Consider the following 18,721-nt stretch of genomic DNA (forward strand, 5'->3'; position numbering starts at 1 on the left):
CGTTAGCATTTAGTTTGGCTCTTCACTTAATGTTTGCCCTTTTGAAGCTTCCAAAGTAAGGGAACAGAGAAAATAAAGATGCACATTTCTCACAAACAGCTATTTTCAACGCTGAAAGCATTAGTAGTGGATTTGACATCAGCACTGCCAACCTGAACATGACAGACCCGCTGTGCATCCAGGAATTGCCCTGACAGCAGCAGCACAGCCAGCGGCCCATGCTCCGAGCACGCTGGTCCTCCTCTGCGCGCCGCATGTGCACAAGCACAGACGACAATGCCCGTGGTCACAGCCCTCCGAAGGGGGAGCGACAGCCCCGAGCAGTCTCCCTCCATCTCTGACAAACAGGCAAGTCCTGCTTCTCCCACCAAGAAGAAAATTGCAGGTGGAAGGAAAGTGCTTGTGGAGGGAAACCCAGGGCAGGGGTCCCGAATATGAGAGGCGAGCACCGGGCAGGCGCTGGAGAAGAGATCCCCGCTGGGGCAGGGTGCAGGCGGGCGGCGGTGCCCGCTGCTGGCCCGGGCACCGGACACCGGGACGGCGGTACGTGATCGGCGGGGACACAACTTTCCCAAGGCCGAAGGCCGCGCCCCTTCGCCTCTCTGCCAAAGCGGCCGGCGACGGTGCCAGCTCGGGGCAGCGGCTTTTGCGATGTCAACAGCCCAGCGCTGCGAGGCCGCCGCCGCCGCGCCCCGGCCGACAGGCAGCCCCCGCCCGGGGCCGGGGCGGGTCGCGCCCCCCGGGCAGGCGGGTGTCCCCGCTCCCCGCCGGGATGTTTACGCGGCGGGCAGCTGCGGTTAACCCAGCGCTTACCGCCGGCACCAGGAGCTGCCCCGCCCCGCCCGCCGCCGCCTCCCACGGAAGGACGGACAGACGGACGCCGGGGACCGGCACCGCCGCTGCCGCCCGACTCGGGCAGGAGGAGGGCGGCGCTGCCCCTGCGGTCCCGTCTTCGGTGCGTTTGAGGTTTATTTCTGCCACCGCCGGCCGGAAAGCTCCGGGGGGAGCAGGACCCACCGGCACCGCCGGAGCCGCCACTTCCGCGGGGAGCGCCGGGCTGCAGCCAGGCCGCCTCCCCCGGCCCTTCCCCACCGCCTCCCTCCCTCTCCTCCCCTCCCTCCCGTCAATCCCCACCCTCCGTGGGCGGGTGGGCGTCCGCGGCCGGGCGGCCGGGTACCTTGCAAGCGGAGTAGACGCCCAGCTTCTCCAGCTTCTTGGCCCGCGGCGCGGCGCGCAGCTGCGCCTTCTTCCCCGCGGTGCGCGCCGAGCCGGGCCCCCCGGGGCTCTCGGCGGCGCTGCGGGCCGGCCCCCCGGCGGCCACCCCCCCGGCGGCCGGGGAGCCCTGCTGCGGCCCGCCGCCGCCCGCCGCCCCGGCCCCGGCGCCGCCAGGCTCCGCCATGCCCGCGGCGCGGCGGCAGCCGCCCGTCCGGCCGGCCGGCGCGGTGCGGTGCGCCCGGCCCTAGACCCTCCCCTTCGCCGCGCCGCCGCCGGCTGCTCCCCGGGGGGGCGGGAGGAGGGACCCGCCGCTCCGCGGGCGGCTCCTGCCCCGCCGGGCGGGAGGGGGGGGGACGGACACACGGCTCCCGCCTCCCGCCGCTGCGCACCGCGGGGGGCGCGCCCGCCTCCCCGCGCGGGGGCTGCGCAGGGGCGGGCGGCGCCCTGCGCCCCTGCGGAAAGGGTGGCGGCGGCGGCGGCACCCGCTGCGTGCGGGAAGCCGCTACGGAGCCATCCCGGCCCTCCGGGAGGCGGCGGAAAAAGTTGCCCTAGAAAGAGGCGAGGTCGCTGGCCGGGCGCACGGCGCGGAGCCCGGGCCGCCGCGGGGGCAGCGCGGAGCGGCCGCGCTCTCGAACCGCGGGGAGCCCGCCGTGCTGCCGCAGCTCAGCTCCCCCGCGTAGTGGCACTACTTTGTTTGACTTAACCGTTGCAGTTCCACACTACGCACTTCACAGCTGCTTTTAAACGCTTCATTTTTTTTTTTTCCAGATAATTTCTTTTTCAGCAGATATATAAATATCAGTCAGTTTTAAATACAGGAGAATTCAAAGGCTCTCTGCTCAGTTCCTCGCTTCATGGTTTGCTTTTTTTTTTTGTCCAGGAACAAGTGTTGACAGCAGGTCAACTTATGTCTTAGAGGCACTACCTTTTAATTGAAAGCTAAAATTAAGTAAATGGTCCCGCCGCAGAAACTGTGCTCTATGCACAGAAGCAAGTGCTTCGGTTTTGAGGCGGTTACGCTCCGTTGCACGTATGTAAAAACGTGGTTGAGCTGTGAGAAACCACAAATGGCAATTCTATAGCATGGCACCACGGTTTAAAAGGTTGGGACTGAGGCTGGGCGTTTGTGTGGGATCTACGGCTCTTTGATGTGTAAACCTGAAGCAGCAATATTAGTTTGGAAGGGAATCCCAGCGTATAAAGAGCTCTGGCAGACGCAGGGCCTTGCCACCTTGCACGGGGCAAGCAAAGATGACTCCAGACTTCTGCAAAGTTAGGAGTAGTATTTGGGGGGTGGGGGGGGAGAAGTGAGAAAATATTTTCGCTGTGGTCTCCATCTTCCCTCACCCCCATTTTCTCAGCTCCTGGTGATATTTTCAAGCATGAGGTTATACAGTGAGTTGGTATTTATGTTAAATGATAGGGGGGGAAAATGGAATAAAATGCTGTAGTGTTTTAATGAAAAAGGGGGTCTGGGGTTTTTTTTGGCTGAGATTTTTCAATCGGCAGGAGGTTGGGGGGGGGGGTGGGGGTCGGGACCTGCACCCCGGCCTCCGACGCGGGGTCCCCGGGGACCCCGCGTCGGAGGCCGGGGCTGGCTTAAGGCTTCCCAGCGGCTGTGACAGCGACCCGTAAAATGGCTGCTGCCATCCCCGGTGCTTTAAGACGGACTGTTAAGGTGGAGGAGCCGCTGCCCTCGGTGGCGGCTGCCCCAAGCTTTGCAGCCAATTCAAGGCGGGGAAAAAAAAAAATCCAGTTTCTCTTAAATTTAAGAAAGACCGATTTTTTTTATTATTTTTTTAAGTGTCGGAATCACGTTTTAAAATAACAAATAGCCGCTGTATGGTAACAGCCACTTAAGAACTCTTTGCTTTCATTTTTTTATGCCAGTTAGGTTTCTACTTTCCTCCCAGGCTTGAAAATGAAACTGTTATTGTTTAGTTTCACTTTCAGCTTTCCCATTTCCCTTCTTCGGTAGCAAATATTGTAAGTGAAGAGCGCATCTGGAACAACATATTGGCTCCTGTGGACCACTTAATGTCCACGCCTGAACATAGACTCCTAGTTTTTCTGGGAGACGCTGTAGCCTTTACATCCCCCAATATGTTTTTTCTTTTCTTTTTTTTTCTCCCCTTTTTTTTTTTTAAATCACCAGCTTCTCCTTTAAACAGTAGCTAATGATACGTAACCCAGCATCAAGTTCGCACACCCGCATAGAAATGAATTACAAGGTTCAATTCTGAAACTACATTTACTATTTTTACATAGGTCAGTAACTCCACTGATGTTTATTAAGGCCACTGAGCATGCATTTATGTCTGAAACGGCACAGGCGAGTGTTCACAGGATCACAGCCTAGGCAAACGACCTTATTCTTTCACCTTATTCTTCACGGTCCTTAAAACCCTGATAAGTTTTTATTGCCATTACAGTAAAACCAAAGCTGAAAGTTGTTACGAAGCAGATACAGAGTTTTGTTAAGTGCCCAAATATTTGTTTACATTTCATGGTGTCTCTGTGAGGATCTAATGGGAAAAACACTGCTTTATTGCATACAGTAAGGCACTGGATAGTATAAAGGCAAAAAATACTTTTGCTGCAGTTCCTCCTTGAATCCTCAAGAGCATGGCTGTCTTGCAATACTATGTCTCTCTCTTTCCCCTTTTTACCTCGCTGCTCAGTAGATAACCAGAACAGTAAGTCTACCAGCCTGTGGCTACGGATACAGTTACTATAGTAACATTTATAAACACTAATTTCACTACACATGCAGAACTACTGCCTGCTACTGCAGAGAAGCAGCTTAGAAAGAAATCATTCTTTAACTGCAAATAGGTGAGTCTTTCTCTTTTTTTGAACTTTAAGCCTGATTTAAATCATTGTTCTCATTCTAACTTTCTGTAAATATATTGTTAAAAAAAAAAAAAAAAGCTTGACATTGCCTTAAACTCCTCCAGTGACAGGTAAATATTACATTCACAATTTTGGCAAGAATAAGGAATGAAAAGATCATTTGCTGGCTGGAAACATGGGACTATAACTTGGGCTATGTTGACTTGTGGTGGCTTCAGTGAATATAAGTTGGCCCTGACAGGTTGCACTACATTAGGAAAACAGAAAAAAAGTTATGCTTTGACATGTGAGTGTATACATGCCATTCTTGGTTTCATATATCCAAGCTGGCTTTTTCTGTTGCCTGAATACACAAGCAAGTACATATTAATTTTCTAATTGTAATGCATGTATAACTCCATTTGGGCACAACAGAATCACTCTGGTGCTTATTTTTCATCATTAAACATGCACTATGAAGATATTAAATTAGATTCAAACTCAAAGCATTCTCTGAAAAACCCTCGCTACATTTTTCAGTTTCTGTCCTTCGGGGCATGTCAGTGGGTTTGCACAAGCCAAGCTGACTCCGAAGCCAGAGTTTAGCAAGCGCTGGTGGGAGCAAAGCAAGCCTAGCTGCCTACTGCCTGCCTCCGGCCTGCGCCGCTTAGCTTGAAAACTCAGGTGAGTAGCCCCATGACTTCAAGAAGACTACTCATCTGCATCAAATTAAGCAAGCCAGGAGCTGGATGAGACACTACCGCCAGCTCCTGTGATTCTCAGGTCTCTCTCAGGCTGCTGATAGCCCTGAGGAGGTGCCTGCTCAGAGCCGGTGCTCCCAGGATACGTGCATCTCACCTTTGTTGCTCTCGCCCGAATTCACCGTGAACACCCGACAGGCTTAAATGCAAGAGCGCGTGCGTTATTCCAGCAAAGGAGGCTGTTGCGTTCTTGAGTCACAAAAGAGGAAATTAAAATGCAGTTTAGGGTGTGCCTGACGCCTGGTTATTAACTAGTTGTCATTTGGGGCTTTTGAGGCCTCAGTCACATAAATTAAAGAATGACTCAACTAATAGCAGCATAATGCTGAATGCTCCCTCTCTGAGAGGGACGTCCCAGCCCGCTGAGGAGCTCTGGGAGCCCACCCGTACCCCTCATCCCCGTCTCCCAGCCTAGTCGGAGCCAGCGTCCCCAACCCAGTCATCTCTCCCTCTCCTTTTGTTCAAGATGGGACTTTCTTCCTGCTCTCCCACCTGTTTTTCTTCTTGCCATTCAATGCAAATGTGAAAAGCGGAGCTCTTGCCCCTCCGGGGAATTTCTCCGAGTATAAAATCCTATTGTGTCCTTTCATTAGCACATTCCTTGTGGGGTGAAGCGGCCCCCCTCTTGGCCACCACACATTCAGGACTGCTATCAATATTTTATGAGTCACTGGAAGTATTAACAGTACAAAAGTTTTGTTCATTATGTTGTCCCTAGCATCTTGTCAGCTTCCCATGGTGCTTACATGTGACTTTAATAATGCAGATGGCAGACCTTCGCACTAGGCCTTTGTCTGTTATAGGGAACCTCACCCCCCAATTACCCAGTTTTTAAAGGAAAAAAAAATGCGAAAAAAAATTTGAGAAAATGTCATTGCAACACTCATGGCTGTTTTAGTAACACAAACTGCTTGTTAGTGATGGAGCACTTAGCAGTTTTTATTCACTTCTTACCCAGAGGATGCTCTTCTTGACTGCAGTCAGAGTTTTGATTTAACAAAAAACAAGTGAGAAAACTAAAGGCTAGGCTCATGCACTGCAGGACATTTACTGCCTTTGCCAGTACAATGTGAAGTGTGTGTGCCAAGTTCAGAAGCTGCTTGTTAAAGTTATTTAGCCACCTGCAGTCACTACATAGGCTTACACTGTGTTATGTCATGGTAGTTAGAGTTCTAGATTGCTTCATGCAAACATGGGATGTACCATCTATTTTTCCCTTACCTTTTCTTTCTTCTGCCTCCCCACATTTTTTTTTTTTTTTTGGTTTATTCCTTTCTCTAACATCTTTTTCTCTTCTTCCTGCAACTTAATATGTGCCAGAGATCCCCGTAATTCTCTGGGACCCCACTCAGCGTACTTTGCCTGTGCTTTGACAGCTTTGCCCACCCTCGTGTAGGGCAGGTCCATCGGTGCTGGCAGCCTCACAGACCCCTGGGCGACTGGCACAGGCTCAGCTGGCAGGAGGCAGGAGGGAAGTGGCCACCTTTCTGCTAGCTGCACCAGAGTAGCTGCCAAGCAGCACCCTTGATATGACACTGATTTAGGTAATAAAAATCCACATTAAAAAAATCCCTTTTATTTCTGTAAAGTTACTAAGCACATCCAACCATGCAAGCCCATGCCTGTGCCTTCCCCACATCTGTGTGGCAGAGCACCTGGAAATCCTAAAAACTAGGGACACAACTGCAAGCACCATGGCTATCTGCTTGACTGAACTGCAGAAACTAAACAGGTTAAAAACCTCTGTTTAGACCAACTGTAATTGCAGTGTGTACGGCTGGAAAAAGCAGAGGAACCCCAGGAGTACAGCAGTAACCCCAGATGTGGTTTTGCGGGGTGAGGGAGGCAGGGTGCTGCTGGGAGGAGAGTGCAGGAGGCACAGTTACGTTATCTTAACCCATCTTCCACTTCTGCCGCAGCTTTCTCCTTGTGGATCCCCAAAACCTCACACATCCACTGTGCCTCCCCTCCCCTGCCGAGCCCAGAGGGCTTGCCATCCCTACTTGATGCTTCACAGCTTCTCTGCTGCACGCAGGCACTCGGGGGTTACGAACTGCCACCTCTGCCCCACGAAGACAGACCCAGTTACTGGGAACAAGTCCAAAATATCTAGGGTGTAGGAAGAGCTATTTTTGCCATTTTTTTTTCTGATTCCCATTTCCCAGTTTGATGCTCCCTCCGAGCTGAAGAGCTACACCTCTGCCCAAGCAGACAGTGTCACTAATTATAACTCTCACCTAAGAAGTCCTAATGATGGGGACTGTTTCCACTTTATAGGATGACACAAAACCAGTGGGCCTGGAATCTCAAGATTCCAGTTTTGGATAACACCTAAGAAGATAAGTAAGGAGACTAATTATCTTAATTTATTCCATAATTATTTTAATTATTAATAACTTCCTTCTTTCTTGCCTATTATCAGGTCTAGAGGTGGGAGGGTTCCCAAGTCCCGAAGGCAGGCTCTGCCCCCAGCATGCTCCTGTGACTCACCAGGTTCATCTTTATCTCTTCCCACACCTTTCATAACAAGACTGCCTTGAAGCTGCATCATTGCTTCTGGGGAATACAGTAAGTAGGCTACTACGCACATCTAAGTTGACCCGCTTGGGAGAAGATGCCTTCTTCCTTCTGCATCAGTCCCTCTGCAGATCGTTTTGGAGAATGAGAGGGCCGGCTCTGCTAAAACTGGTAGAAGGTGTAGGGCATGACTGCTGGGTTAGCAAATGAGTTTGTCTTTTCAGGTGAAGAGTTTTTCAGAGGTCTTATATGCATTTAATACAGGCTAGCCAAGGTTTTTCACATATTAGCGCTTTGCTGCTTTGGCCAAAGGTGACCATGTAAAACTGGGACCTGGTAAGGCAGCCCCTGCACCGGTGACAATGCTTGCCTGTAGCCTGGCTCAGGCTGTGCCACAGGGCATGCACTGCACAGCACTGTCAAGCTGCACCATGGCAAATACTACAGCTCCACTGGTCACCCATGGTGGCTCCTCGGCAAGGGCCAGTCCCAGTGATGCCGAGAGTCCCCACCACAGTTTCTGTAGGTGGGTATGATGCATTTGCTAACAATTTTTCAGGGGAGGTGCCACTGCCAAACTGTGCGACAGGTGGAGGGAAAGGAAATCAGTCAGGAGGAGAGGAGCAGGGCTGAATGCATGGAGGCAAGAAGAGCATCACAGGCACATGGGGAAGGGGTGACTGAGAGGGAAGTGCTGGCTGAGGCATGAGCAGTGGAAAGGTATGGCAAGAAGTAAAGCAGGGAAGAAGGAAAAGACAGGCAAGGAAGCCAGGGCTCATTTAGCAAGAATTTGCAGCAGTGAGGCTTGTTTATACATTTTAGCAGATAATGTTGTGATGAGAAGCTCAGGGAGACTGTACCCTCCATTTTACATCACACAGCCCTTCTCTGCCTCCTGTTGCCCGCAGGCAGGCAGGCATCTTCCCAGCGCTGGTTTCGGCATCAGTAATAGTCACTGTTTTCCAAGACCAAAAGTATGTAGCAAATAATAATGAAAAACCCAATCTCATGGGGGAAGGAGTTCAGGACTAGAGATTGTGCAAGTTAAATGCTGACAAAGGTAAGTGAGGAAGAAGCACACTCTGGGTGGAGACAGGAACGACATGTGTCAGAGGGAGATGACTGCATATGGGACTCTTCAGTTTGGCTACAAGTCAGATCCTGCATCCTCGAAGCTCAATTAGTGACATCTTCACCAATTAAAAAAATAAGATTGTAGTGCCAAACTGCAGAAACAGAAAATAATCTCACCTTGCTGTATGAACAGCAAGCAACTCCAAGTGCCACAGCTAGAGAGGGCTGCCAGAAATACGAGGTTTACGGAGGTGATGGTATCCTCTGCCACAGAAGCCCCTGGCCTGCATTCTCGTGTTCTGCCCCTCTTACAGACAGGGCAGCGTATGGCAGAGAGGCAAAGCAGCCTCCCTTTCTTAGTAGCAAGACTAAGCACTGACCAAGAGGCTCTTTTCTGTGACACAAGCAGTAAATAGGACTTTTTCCCTTGAAAACGCATACAATCTCAAACTGTGGTTCCCCCCCATTCTACATCTTCTAGTTTTTTCATCTGCTCTATTTTCAGCTCAGAACATTACAGAGTGCTGGGTTTTGGCTCCCTAAATAGGCACAGGGAAACTGCAGTGAGCTAGAAAGCAGAGTTTTATCTTTTGCTCTCTGAGGCTGAGTGCGCTTTAGCTTCATGTATTGCGCTGTCAGTATCTCACCATCATCCTTTAACCTGACAGCAAAAAAACTTGTGAGTCTGTATCTGTTCCTGATGAGGAAAATGCAAGGAGAGAAGGAAATACAGACTAATCTTTTTACTTCATAAGGAGATCAAAGGAAATATTTTCTTTTCTATTTCATTTTTACAAGGTTTTCAGCTATTAACATAAGCTGTGCATGTGTACTATAAAAAATTAACATCAGGCCTGCCCTTTTAATAATTATGAACAAAATGATTGCAACTGAAGAGTTGCAGTGTATCTTGTTGTTCTGCATAAATTATTTTTTATGCATATTATCCTGGTTATTTGCACATTGTAATAAAGTGGGACTGTTTTGGTGCTCTGAAATTGTCATTTGTTAGCACTTAACACCCACTTACTGAGATTATAAACATGTATAAAGTATGTTTGTTAAGAATTAAGTTTACTGAGGTCAAACTAACATTTTGTTGTAAGTTCTCCATTTCCTATCTCTAATCCAAGGGGCTTTTATATACACTAAATGTAAAATGGGTTCATATTTAAAAGGCTGACAAAAAGCAGCTTACCAGATTTTCTGTATATATTAGTCCTAATTTTTCCTCACACCTGAATGCATCATCACGATGACAGCAGTGAAGAGGTTTGTGTGATCTCCTAGTCTCACATTCAAACTATGCAGAATAAAGGAAAAGGGATCTGCACAAGCATATCTCTTGCTGCTGTTTTAATCACATACCTCCTTAACTTGACCCACTAAAGTGGTGCAGCATTTCTAAAGGTGGCTGATGCTCACGTCTTATGGAGAGATGGACTTTCTCATAAACTGATCCTACAGCAGATTGAGAGCTGTAGTCCCCTGTAAGCTCATCTCTGCAAGGACAAGGTATACTACTGTGTCAAAAGGGTTTTTTAAGTGGCTCTGCTAATACTTTAGTCAGTATCACTTTCTACAGAAGACATTTTCTTTTAAAAAATTTATAATTGATCTACCTCAGCTGATCAGAGGCACTTGATTCTTTAAGATGTATTAAGATTAATTGGAGCTGGAGGAGGTTGGGGCTTTGTCTTTTAATGCTCCTGTAATTCTCAAACAGTTGAGGGAATTTTGTCAAACAACTGTCACCACAGGAGAAAAGTGCATGCCTTGAAAAACAAATAATGGAAATGCTTGTAACCTAGAGGTGACGAACAGAAATAATGAGAGAGAAGAAAATGTACTTCCCAGCTGAAATCCTGCAAGAGACAAGTTGCAAAATAGTTACTTTAAGGTGTGGCTGTATCAAGTTTAAGGGGAGAGCCCCAGAAAATGGATGAGGCTGAAGCAGGAGGAAATTACCAAAGGCTACTCTTCTAATGTGGCTGTGGGATATTACCACTGCTAAGCCACTGCCGTTTGCCCTGGTGGTAGATTAACAGCAGTAATGGTTTGAAACAGAAAGAGAGTACATTTAGGTTAGATATTAGGAAGAAATTCCTTACAGTGGGATGGTGAGGCACTGGAACAGGTTGCCCAGAGAAGCTGTGGATGCCCCATCCCTGGAAGTGTTCAAGGCCAGGTTGGATGGGGCTTTGAACAACCTGGTCTCGTGGAAGGTGTCCCTGCCCATGGCAGGGGGGGTTGGAACCAGGTGATCTTTAAGGTCCCTTCCAACCCAAACCATTCTATGATTCTAACAAAGGTTAACTGAAAGTCAGAAATCTCAGAAAAGAGAATAAAAATCTATAATAAATGCATTTTTGTCTGATTTCTCATCCATACACACATAAAAACACTAAATAAAATAAACACAATTAACAAATGTAAACACTATGCTTTCATACTTAGTAGAGAGATGATGTGTAGGATGGCAAACTGAGCTTCTCGGTATCAGGATTTGTATGTTATCATGGTGTCTATACATGTATGTTATGTGCTCATCTAGGGGGAGAGGTTGTTATTATGAAAACAGCTGTAAGGCTTAGCTGAACATCACTTTATAGGACATAGTAGCCATTCAAACAATTAATTTAATATACTGAGTAAGCAATATTGATATTTAAATGGTTTCTTACTCATTTCAAATTATAGGCAGAATGATTAGTGCTGCTACCAATAGGGTTGCCTCATGTTTTCAATAACTTAAAACTCTCCCAGATATTAACTGTTCATACTGAAATTTTCCAAGCCTGAAGCAGAACATTTGAAAAAGTTCCAGGTAATATGGTTTAGAGAATATGATTTGAAAAATATATTGGTTTGCATGCATTAAACCAAAATTCTAATAACTATTTTGTATAGAAATCTCCAAGATTGTCAGGTTTTAAACTGGGGCCTGGAAATCTGGGTGAGATGGTGTCAGTGGTGCACCTTTTGTCATTCTTGTAAATTTACCCAAATCAGAGCAAGTTACAATATTTAAAAAGAAGCACCAGTTTGCCAGCGCTGAGTGGGGATATGCCAGGTGCTGAATTCAGGCAGTCCCCTCTGCGCCGGCCGGCCTCTATCAGGGAGTGCCTCACTAGGACTTACTCTACAGCTCTGATTCTCGGTATTGTAGCACCAGGTGCCAGACTTAAGAACAGTAAGACAGCATCGAGGAAGGAGACTGAATAGAGACAGACTGAGCTGGCGAGGAAGGGGAGACTGGAGCAAGGAGCTGAAGTGGGAGAAAGGAGGTGCATGAGGACAGGAGGAAGGTATTAACTTTGGCTGGAGAACGGGCAGAGAGGCTTGTGCTGACTAGACCTTATGATGTCCTTGCAGTACCTGGCCTTGATGCCACATTTTCAGCCTCCTTGTTCTTCCGCGAGCTCTGTTGCAAAGTGCATCTCTCTCCTTCCATCCTGATGGCTGGAGAACACAGAGGGCACGTGCTGCTGCTCGCAGGTCTTGCGGCTCAAGGAGCAGGGGTGTTTCCCACACATCTAAAAGCTCAAACAGTGCTTGGCCCGTTTGATACTACTTTTGTTCCTCATTATGCTTTCTTGATTTAGAAACTGACACATTCAAAATCCATCCTACATTAAAGAAACATGAACATCGCAAAATTTAGCTTTTGTAAGCAAGAAAAACAATAGAATATTGTCCACATAAATGTAATTTTTCTTCTGTGTGACTAAATACAATGGTATAAAATATTTTTTTTTCCAGTTGACTCCTAAGTCCTCACAACTAAAACTGATGGCAATGAGAATGAAATATGATTAAAGAGATATACCAATGCCTCTGGCCCTGTTTCATATTTCCCATGCAAGACTGGTATTTTATTTTTTTTTATCTTAAACCTGAATATGCCTTTTTTTTTATTTTCAAGTAGGAATTACACTCCACTACCATGTCGGGGAAGTGATGAATAGATACAGAAAAGCTGACGAGGAACTACATCACATGTACAGTTCTAGCAGTGTGAAGGCACAGGGCTATGCACTGAATCACAAGAAGGAAACAACTGATTGAAACCTCACTAGGTACCAGAGTAATCTAAATTATGTCATGAGCTCTGCATTTCCAAACTTTTCACTTTTTGAATTTGCTGTATTACTGATTTTCAACATAGTTATTACTTAAAATTTTTATATAATCTCACATGCCTTTCCCAGTTTCTTAACCACATATGCATTAGTACGCAACGATGCAATTCAGAGTTTATAAGAGAGTGAGAACAAGGCTTAGGTAAATGTAGTGTTAACTAATATTAGAATATTGAATTATGAAAATGCAAAAACTCTTAACATATTCAACTCCTTTATAGAATGACATGGGAGGAAAAATCTCAAGACAAAAACCCACCTGATTTTCAACTTTCCAGAGATGAGGAAGATCACCTGGCGGTCACAATTGCACCTGAGAATGATGATTCCAAGCACATTTCAATTTTTTGCTCTGTGTGTCAACAAAAAATATATCCATACCACCTTCTTTATCATAAAAAAACGCACAAAGCCCTAACTTTACTGGGCTTTGATAGCCCACAAACAAAGACTGACAACAAAACACTTTTGGCTCAGAGACAGAAACTAATTTCAAAATTGACCAAGATTCCTAAATATTCTGAGACACATAGGCAGAAGATTGATTATTCATTTGAATTCCTTATGGATAATCACACTCCTACATCATATTGTGATCTTGCTAATATTAACAACCCTAGTACTTTTAAGAAGGTAAATAATTCTTTAATAAAAGCATTATCAATTTGCCAAGATAAAAATTCCACATGGCAGGGAGACATGGAAGACAGATTTATTGTGCTCGACAACTATGGAAATAGGTCAGATACATGTTTTCTGGGGTTAGTTGATGGCTCTCATGGTGTGACAGCTGCAGAAACAGTTGCAGCAGAGCTTCCACTTCTATTTCTTGACCAGCTTGCTCAAATGGATTCCTCCTACAAAAAGAGTAAGGATGAACAGCAAATTCTAGATTCTTTTGCCACAGTAATCAATGCAGATTACAGGGAAAAAGAGAAGATTTTCTCTGATAAACCAGGCAATGACAAGACCAACAAGACCAATACTTACGAATGGATTCACAAAGCGTATGCCAAGTCCTTTTGGAGAATGGATAGACTTTTACGACTGGGAAGGAACGAGGTTTCCAAAGTTCGCTGGAGTGGCTGTTCAGCAGTTACCTGTTTGGTGGAAAGAATCCCCAGCGAAGAGACAGATGGCACTGAGGAAGAAGACAGAAAACATTCTGAAAACAACACACACAGTCCCTTAGCCAGGGCAGCCAAAGGTGTTGCTGGGTTACTGCACATTGCTAATATAGGTATGTACATTCCACACCAGGATTTTTTTTTTCCCCTCCATACAGTAAAAAGAGAAAAAATAAGCTAATCTAGAGATTTGTTGGCAGTAGATATCTGGATATAAAAAGCAGCAATTGTTTTAACTTGACAACGTGAAGGAGACATGACAAATTCCCTTGCAACTGATACTGGTATCAGACAATAAGCATTAAACATATTAGAGAAGTAGCTTCAATATGGTATTTGAGTTAAAGCAGTAGTCAATTAACTAATGTGAAAGACATAGTTAGGAAGCATTCCATAATACACAAGTGACCTCCGTAAGAATAGTAAGGACTTTGGTTTTGCTTTTTTTTTTTTTTTTAAATTAAGAGGAACTTTAAGGTGTCATCATTTAAGGGCAGGCAATCACAGGTCTTCTGATTTTAGGTGTGATAAATCCCTTGTGTCAATGAAAGATGCTTAAGATATTCTTTTTATTCATTTGTTTCATTGAGACTAAGTGCCACCATATTTTGCTACCAGCAAACTGAAAACACGAGCTGTGAGGATCATCTGAATTATTAATTTCTGAAATACGAATTGGTTGTTACTTACTGTTGTTATGGAAGATCTATTCAGACCTGTTTCCTTATGAAGTAGGACCCTGCTTTGCCTTTCTATAGTGTAAAAAATCGGTTATTAATTACAATCAGAAACACTGATACATTCCTAATACTTCTCCACCCTGTCCTGCTGCAGGAAACACTAGACAAAGCTCTTGCAGTTCTTAGCAACTCATTATATATTGCCACTCAGTAATTTTTGTTACCAGTTAAGTTCTCTTGTGTACATGAGATGGCTATAATACTACAAGCAAGATGCTTGCTTTTCCATAGAGAAGTACACAAGCAGAATTACATAAAAAAAGCTGTTGGGTGAATAGTGTCAAATGGATTTGTGTCTAGTGTCTCCCAGTCTCTGCTTGAAGCACATGCCCAGCACTATAATACTTTTCTAACACTCTCCCCAGCATTAGTAAGGAGTGTGCTAACACTGCAACTTTCCATCAACAGGGGCACTCTTTCCTCCTCAGCTGAGTGTATTCACAAAACTTGTAAGAGTTCTTCATATTTCTTCATATGAAATTTGACTGAAATTAATCAAGAGGGTCAAAGATCAGTAGGGAAAGGGAAAACCATTTGAGAGGCTTTGTTTCCTCAGGAGGCAAACCAAACCAAAAACATATTCCACATTTGGAAAAAATGATCCCAGATTTAAAAAAAAAAAATTTTTGCTTAACAATAATATGCAATCCTCTGCCAGCCTGAGGAACACTCCAAACCAACTTGAACATGCACCGACAATGAAATAAGCAACTGTGGTCTATCCCCTCCCTTTCCTCCATTCTCCCAACACTTGTTGCTGCAGCCATACTTTCTCTACCTCCAACAAGCACTTTGGCAGCTACCAGAACGTTACTGTAATCGGTATCAAAATTGGTAGTTTAGCGCTAGCTCAAGATATTCTTGCAGGAGATGCAGTCACACCTTTAATGCAATACCAGAGTAACTCACATAAAGGTTGTAATGTCTTCAGAGCTACCAAATGCATTTGTTTTTACCTTATTGGGGAAGAAACCCATTTTTATTACCATGAGCTTAAGAGGTAAGACAAAGGTAAGAAAATTTGGTAGAGAATTCACCCAACCTAAGTGTTGTGGTTCTAGTTACCTGCCTCCATACTTCCCTCCCAGATGAGGTTTTATGCTGGCTGCAATTAAAGATACTGTAAACTCAAGTTCTGCTAATGAGTTAAGGCTTGAAGTTGATCAGAGATACTTTAAGCCTTTCATGATTAAAGTCCACATTTTTGAACCACTGCTAAACACACATTTATTTAATCTAATACACTCAATTTTCCACCAAATGTATCACATCAAAAGATTTGCACAACATCAAGCTTCATTTCCCCCCCAGGAATGTGTTCTTACAGAAGCACAGACATGTTCCTTCAGCACCAGCACTGAAGAGAATGGTCAGATATACGGAGCAGGAGATGGTGGCATTGGCCAGCTTTGTCATCTTCATTTAGTCCCACATTGGCAGGTCAGCTACTTTTTGTTGATTCTTTTGCCCTGTCTCTGGTTTGCGGACAAGAGACTTGCATCCAGAAGCAACTAGATTTTACTCTTTCTTGCAGTCAAATTGTTCCACATGGGTTATATTATGCCCTTTGTCAGGCTTACAGCTGGTGGTCTTACTCCGAGGGTTCCAAGGAAATTTTAGACAATCTTCTAGCTTTCCATGGAAATCAGAGGAAGGAGGAGGGAGCAAGCACAAGGCAACATTCACACAGCATAACCTAAGGCATCTACATTCTATAAACAATAAAAAAGGTGTGTCCTTCAGTTTGATATTCTGAATCACCTTCTAGAGAAATCTGCCTTCACACAGACTACATTTAGCTGTCTCCTACACTAGACGATGCCAATACTGCCCAAGAAGTACAACTACTGTATAAGCAGTGCCTACTTATAAACACTTTTTAGAGATCTGTGCCCTAGTCTAGCCAGATGATATTAAAAATACAATACACAAACACACTGCAGCCAGCTTAGTGTCTGGAAAGCTACCATCCCACTCAAGTTCCTTCTGTAAGACATCATTTTTTCCCTTATGCCAACACATGGGAACAGACCAATAACTTCCTCTAACACAAAAAAAACGGTCTTCTCCCAGCATAGCCAGAGAGGATCTCAAACAACACATCACTTTGTTTCAGACCTGCTTTCCTTTATGCTCTGCATTCAAGTCTGACAAGACTAGTCACCTGCAGTGTTGTGATTTCTAACACTTTTCATTCTCACCCTGAAGATTTCAGAAGTGTTGAGGGAAAGGCAAAGTACCTATTCCTACTAAAGGAAAGAAGTTAGTCCTTGACTTCTCATGATGATTGTGAGAACTCTTGCTCCCTTGGGTCCCTTAACCAAGGAAGAGATTTAAGGCATCATGTTAGTAAGCTGTAAATTCTACATGACATCCAAATTTTTTTCAGGTACTAGAAATTCTATACTGCTAAAAATAGTCTGAACCTGAAACTTCTCTGAGTTCATTCAGCTGTAACATTTTGAAAGCATACACTCTCCTGGGGGGGTGCGAAGTATTTGAGAAAAATATGCACTCTTGCTTAAAAATCAGTCAAGGTGCAACATTTCTATCAGACTGCACTTTAAGCTGAATGAAATGTCACTTAAGACTCCTCATAAGAGTTCAGTTGCAGTCAGAAGAATAAGGCTCTGGAATAGTCTTCTGAATAATGGGAGGGAAAAAACACACAGAAAACTTTGCTGCAAAATAGAACCAGATTCATTGATGGACATACTGTTGCCTGTGGCAGTAGATAATTGAGCTATGACCTCAGGGTTTTTTTTCCCAGTGCTTAGCAGAAGGGTGTTAATCTAACAGCAGTATCTTAAAAAAACAAACAGTATGCTATAATGCAAAATATTATCTTATTTCAATTTTAGGTAATGCACATGCAGTCTTATGTAAAAATGGAAAGAGTCACTGCCTCTCAAAAGAGCACAGCACTTCTAATGTAAGCGAGAGAGAACGCATACTTCAGAATGGTGGAAACATCAGCACTAATGAACCAGACGGATTAGTAGAGGGGTACCTGAGAACTACAAGGGGTCTTGGACATCATGGAGATCCAGTACTGAAAAGATCTGTTATACCTGTACCTCATACTATATCTGTCCCTATTGATGATACTTGTCAGTTTCTTATTTTAGCTTCTAATGGGCTTTGGGAGGTTTTGGATTACAATGAAGTACTTGGATTAACTCTAACAACATTCAGTCATTATTTGAGAATGTATGAATATGTTCAACAAAACAGGCCTTCTCCATGTAAGTGTCAGTATTTGATGCCCCTCACTGAAGACAACTTAAATGACTCAAAGGCTATTAATGATCTGAAAGATGGAATAGAGATACTGTATTCCAATAAAGACATTTTTCTCACGGACTCAAAAGGCAACCTGAAACCAAATAAGCCAAAATGTTCTAAGAGGAACTATTTGCAAAATGAAGATGGAGTTCCTAAGGAAACTGATGACCACAAAAATCAAGCTGATCCAGAACTGTCTCTTTTCAGTAACGATAAAGTAAATTCGCAGAACAGAGAGGTAAAACAGTCCAATTCTAGCACACAAGGTGGCTCTGAAGAACTGAAACAGTTTGAGGACAGAAAGGTTTACCTATGTAACAGTTTTCAGCCACAGTCTGCAGAGCAAGAAGAAACAGACACTGATACTTTCTGTGTGACAGGTACAAGTCACACCCATAAAGAGCTGCGAGAGAATGTACTGGCAATAGGGTTTAAAGACATGAAACAGTCCCCAAAAGACACAAAAGCATGCCTATCTAATTATGACTCGGGTCCACAGCTGGCAAAAAAAACAGACTCCAAGATATTTTGTGACAAACCTGCGAGTTACACTGGTCAAGAACTGCTAAAGACTGTATCACCAGTGAGTTCTAAACCACTACCACCATTTGAAGAGCACACAAAACCATACCTGTCCAATTGCCAATCACAAACTGCAGGAAGAGGCAGGGTCACCTCTGAGACACTCTACAACAACACAGCAAGCTACATTAGTGAACAACTGGTAAAGATTGCATTAGCTGCAGGTTCAAGAGATAATATTACTGTTTTGATTGTACTACTAAATGGATGCGATAAGATACCCAATTACCTCAACATTTAAAAATTTATCATAGGATAACTGGAGTGCCACAGTACATGCAGCACAAGCTTATAATTAGCTGTGTCATGAATTTACTTGTAATCATCTTAAATGCTGATACGTATAGTAAATCAGACATCTTGCCTGAAACTGTGCAAATGCAATAAAACCTTCTGAAACTGTCAATAAGAAACAGTAATCAAAAAAAATTTTTTTTTAAACCACT

The 18,721-nt window shown here is 44.8% G+C and overlaps 2 protein-coding genes and 1 long non-coding RNA gene across 9 annotated transcripts in view; 1 reads left to right on the forward strand and 2 right to left on the reverse strand.

Moving 5' to 3' along the window:
• KAT2B (lysine acetyltransferase 2B) overlaps positions 1-1,513 on the reverse strand; it is a 45,597-nt gene extending 44,084 nt beyond the window's left edge. For 2 of the 5 annotated variants that reach the window (XM_087771658.1, XM_087771636.1), the window contains exon 1: positions 1,178-1,513. In XM_087771658.1, the coding sequence (XP_087627784.1) occupies positions 1,178-1,399 (222 nt within the window). In that variant the 5' untranslated portion in view covers positions 1,400-1,513. The remainder of the gene's footprint in view (positions 1-1,177) is intronic. The other 3 variants (XR_015707789.1, XM_087771631.1, XM_087771643.1) reach the window with 3 other exon arrangements.
• PP2D1 (protein phosphatase 2C like domain containing 1) lies at positions 343-18,534 on the forward strand. 3 transcript variants are annotated; one of them, XM_087771692.1, is made up of 5 exons: positions 343-955; positions 7,231-7,376; positions 12,325-12,478; positions 12,763-13,781; positions 17,270-18,534. In XM_087771692.1, exons 4-5 carry the CDS (start codon positions 12,764-12,766, stop codon positions 18,514-18,516), a joined length of 2,265 nt encoding a protein of 754 aa, XP_087627818.1. In that variant the 5' UTR covers positions 343-955; positions 7,231-7,376; positions 12,325-12,478; position 12,763; the 3' UTR covers positions 18,517-18,534. The 3 variants fall into 3 exon arrangements, with proteins under 3 accessions (XP_087627818.1, XP_087627800.1, XP_087627809.1); XM_087771674.1 differs by lacking the exons at positions 343-955; positions 7,231-7,376; positions 12,325-12,478 and adding an exon at positions 3,980-4,050; XM_087771683.1 differs by lacking the exons at positions 343-955; positions 12,325-12,478 and having other exon boundaries at positions 7,241-7,376.
• Positions 13,261-17,411, reverse strand: LOC148057605 (uncharacterized). The gene is made up of 3 exons (XR_015707792.1): positions 14,359-17,411; positions 13,532-13,682; positions 13,261-13,398 (listed from the first exon to the last, which is right to left on the reverse strand). It is a non-coding gene; the product is annotated as an uncharacterized LOC148057605 (long non-coding RNA).
• Positions 18,535-18,721: the final 187 nt, after the last annotated feature.

Source organism: Nipponia nippon, unplaced genomic scaffold (assembly GCF_047370975.1).
Source record: "Nipponia nippon isolate SJK-2023a ecotype South Korea unplaced genomic scaffold, ASM4737097v1 scaffold_1, whole genome shotgun sequence".
NCBI lineage: Eukaryota > Metazoa > Chordata > Aves > Pelecaniformes > Threskiornithidae > Nipponia > Nipponia nippon.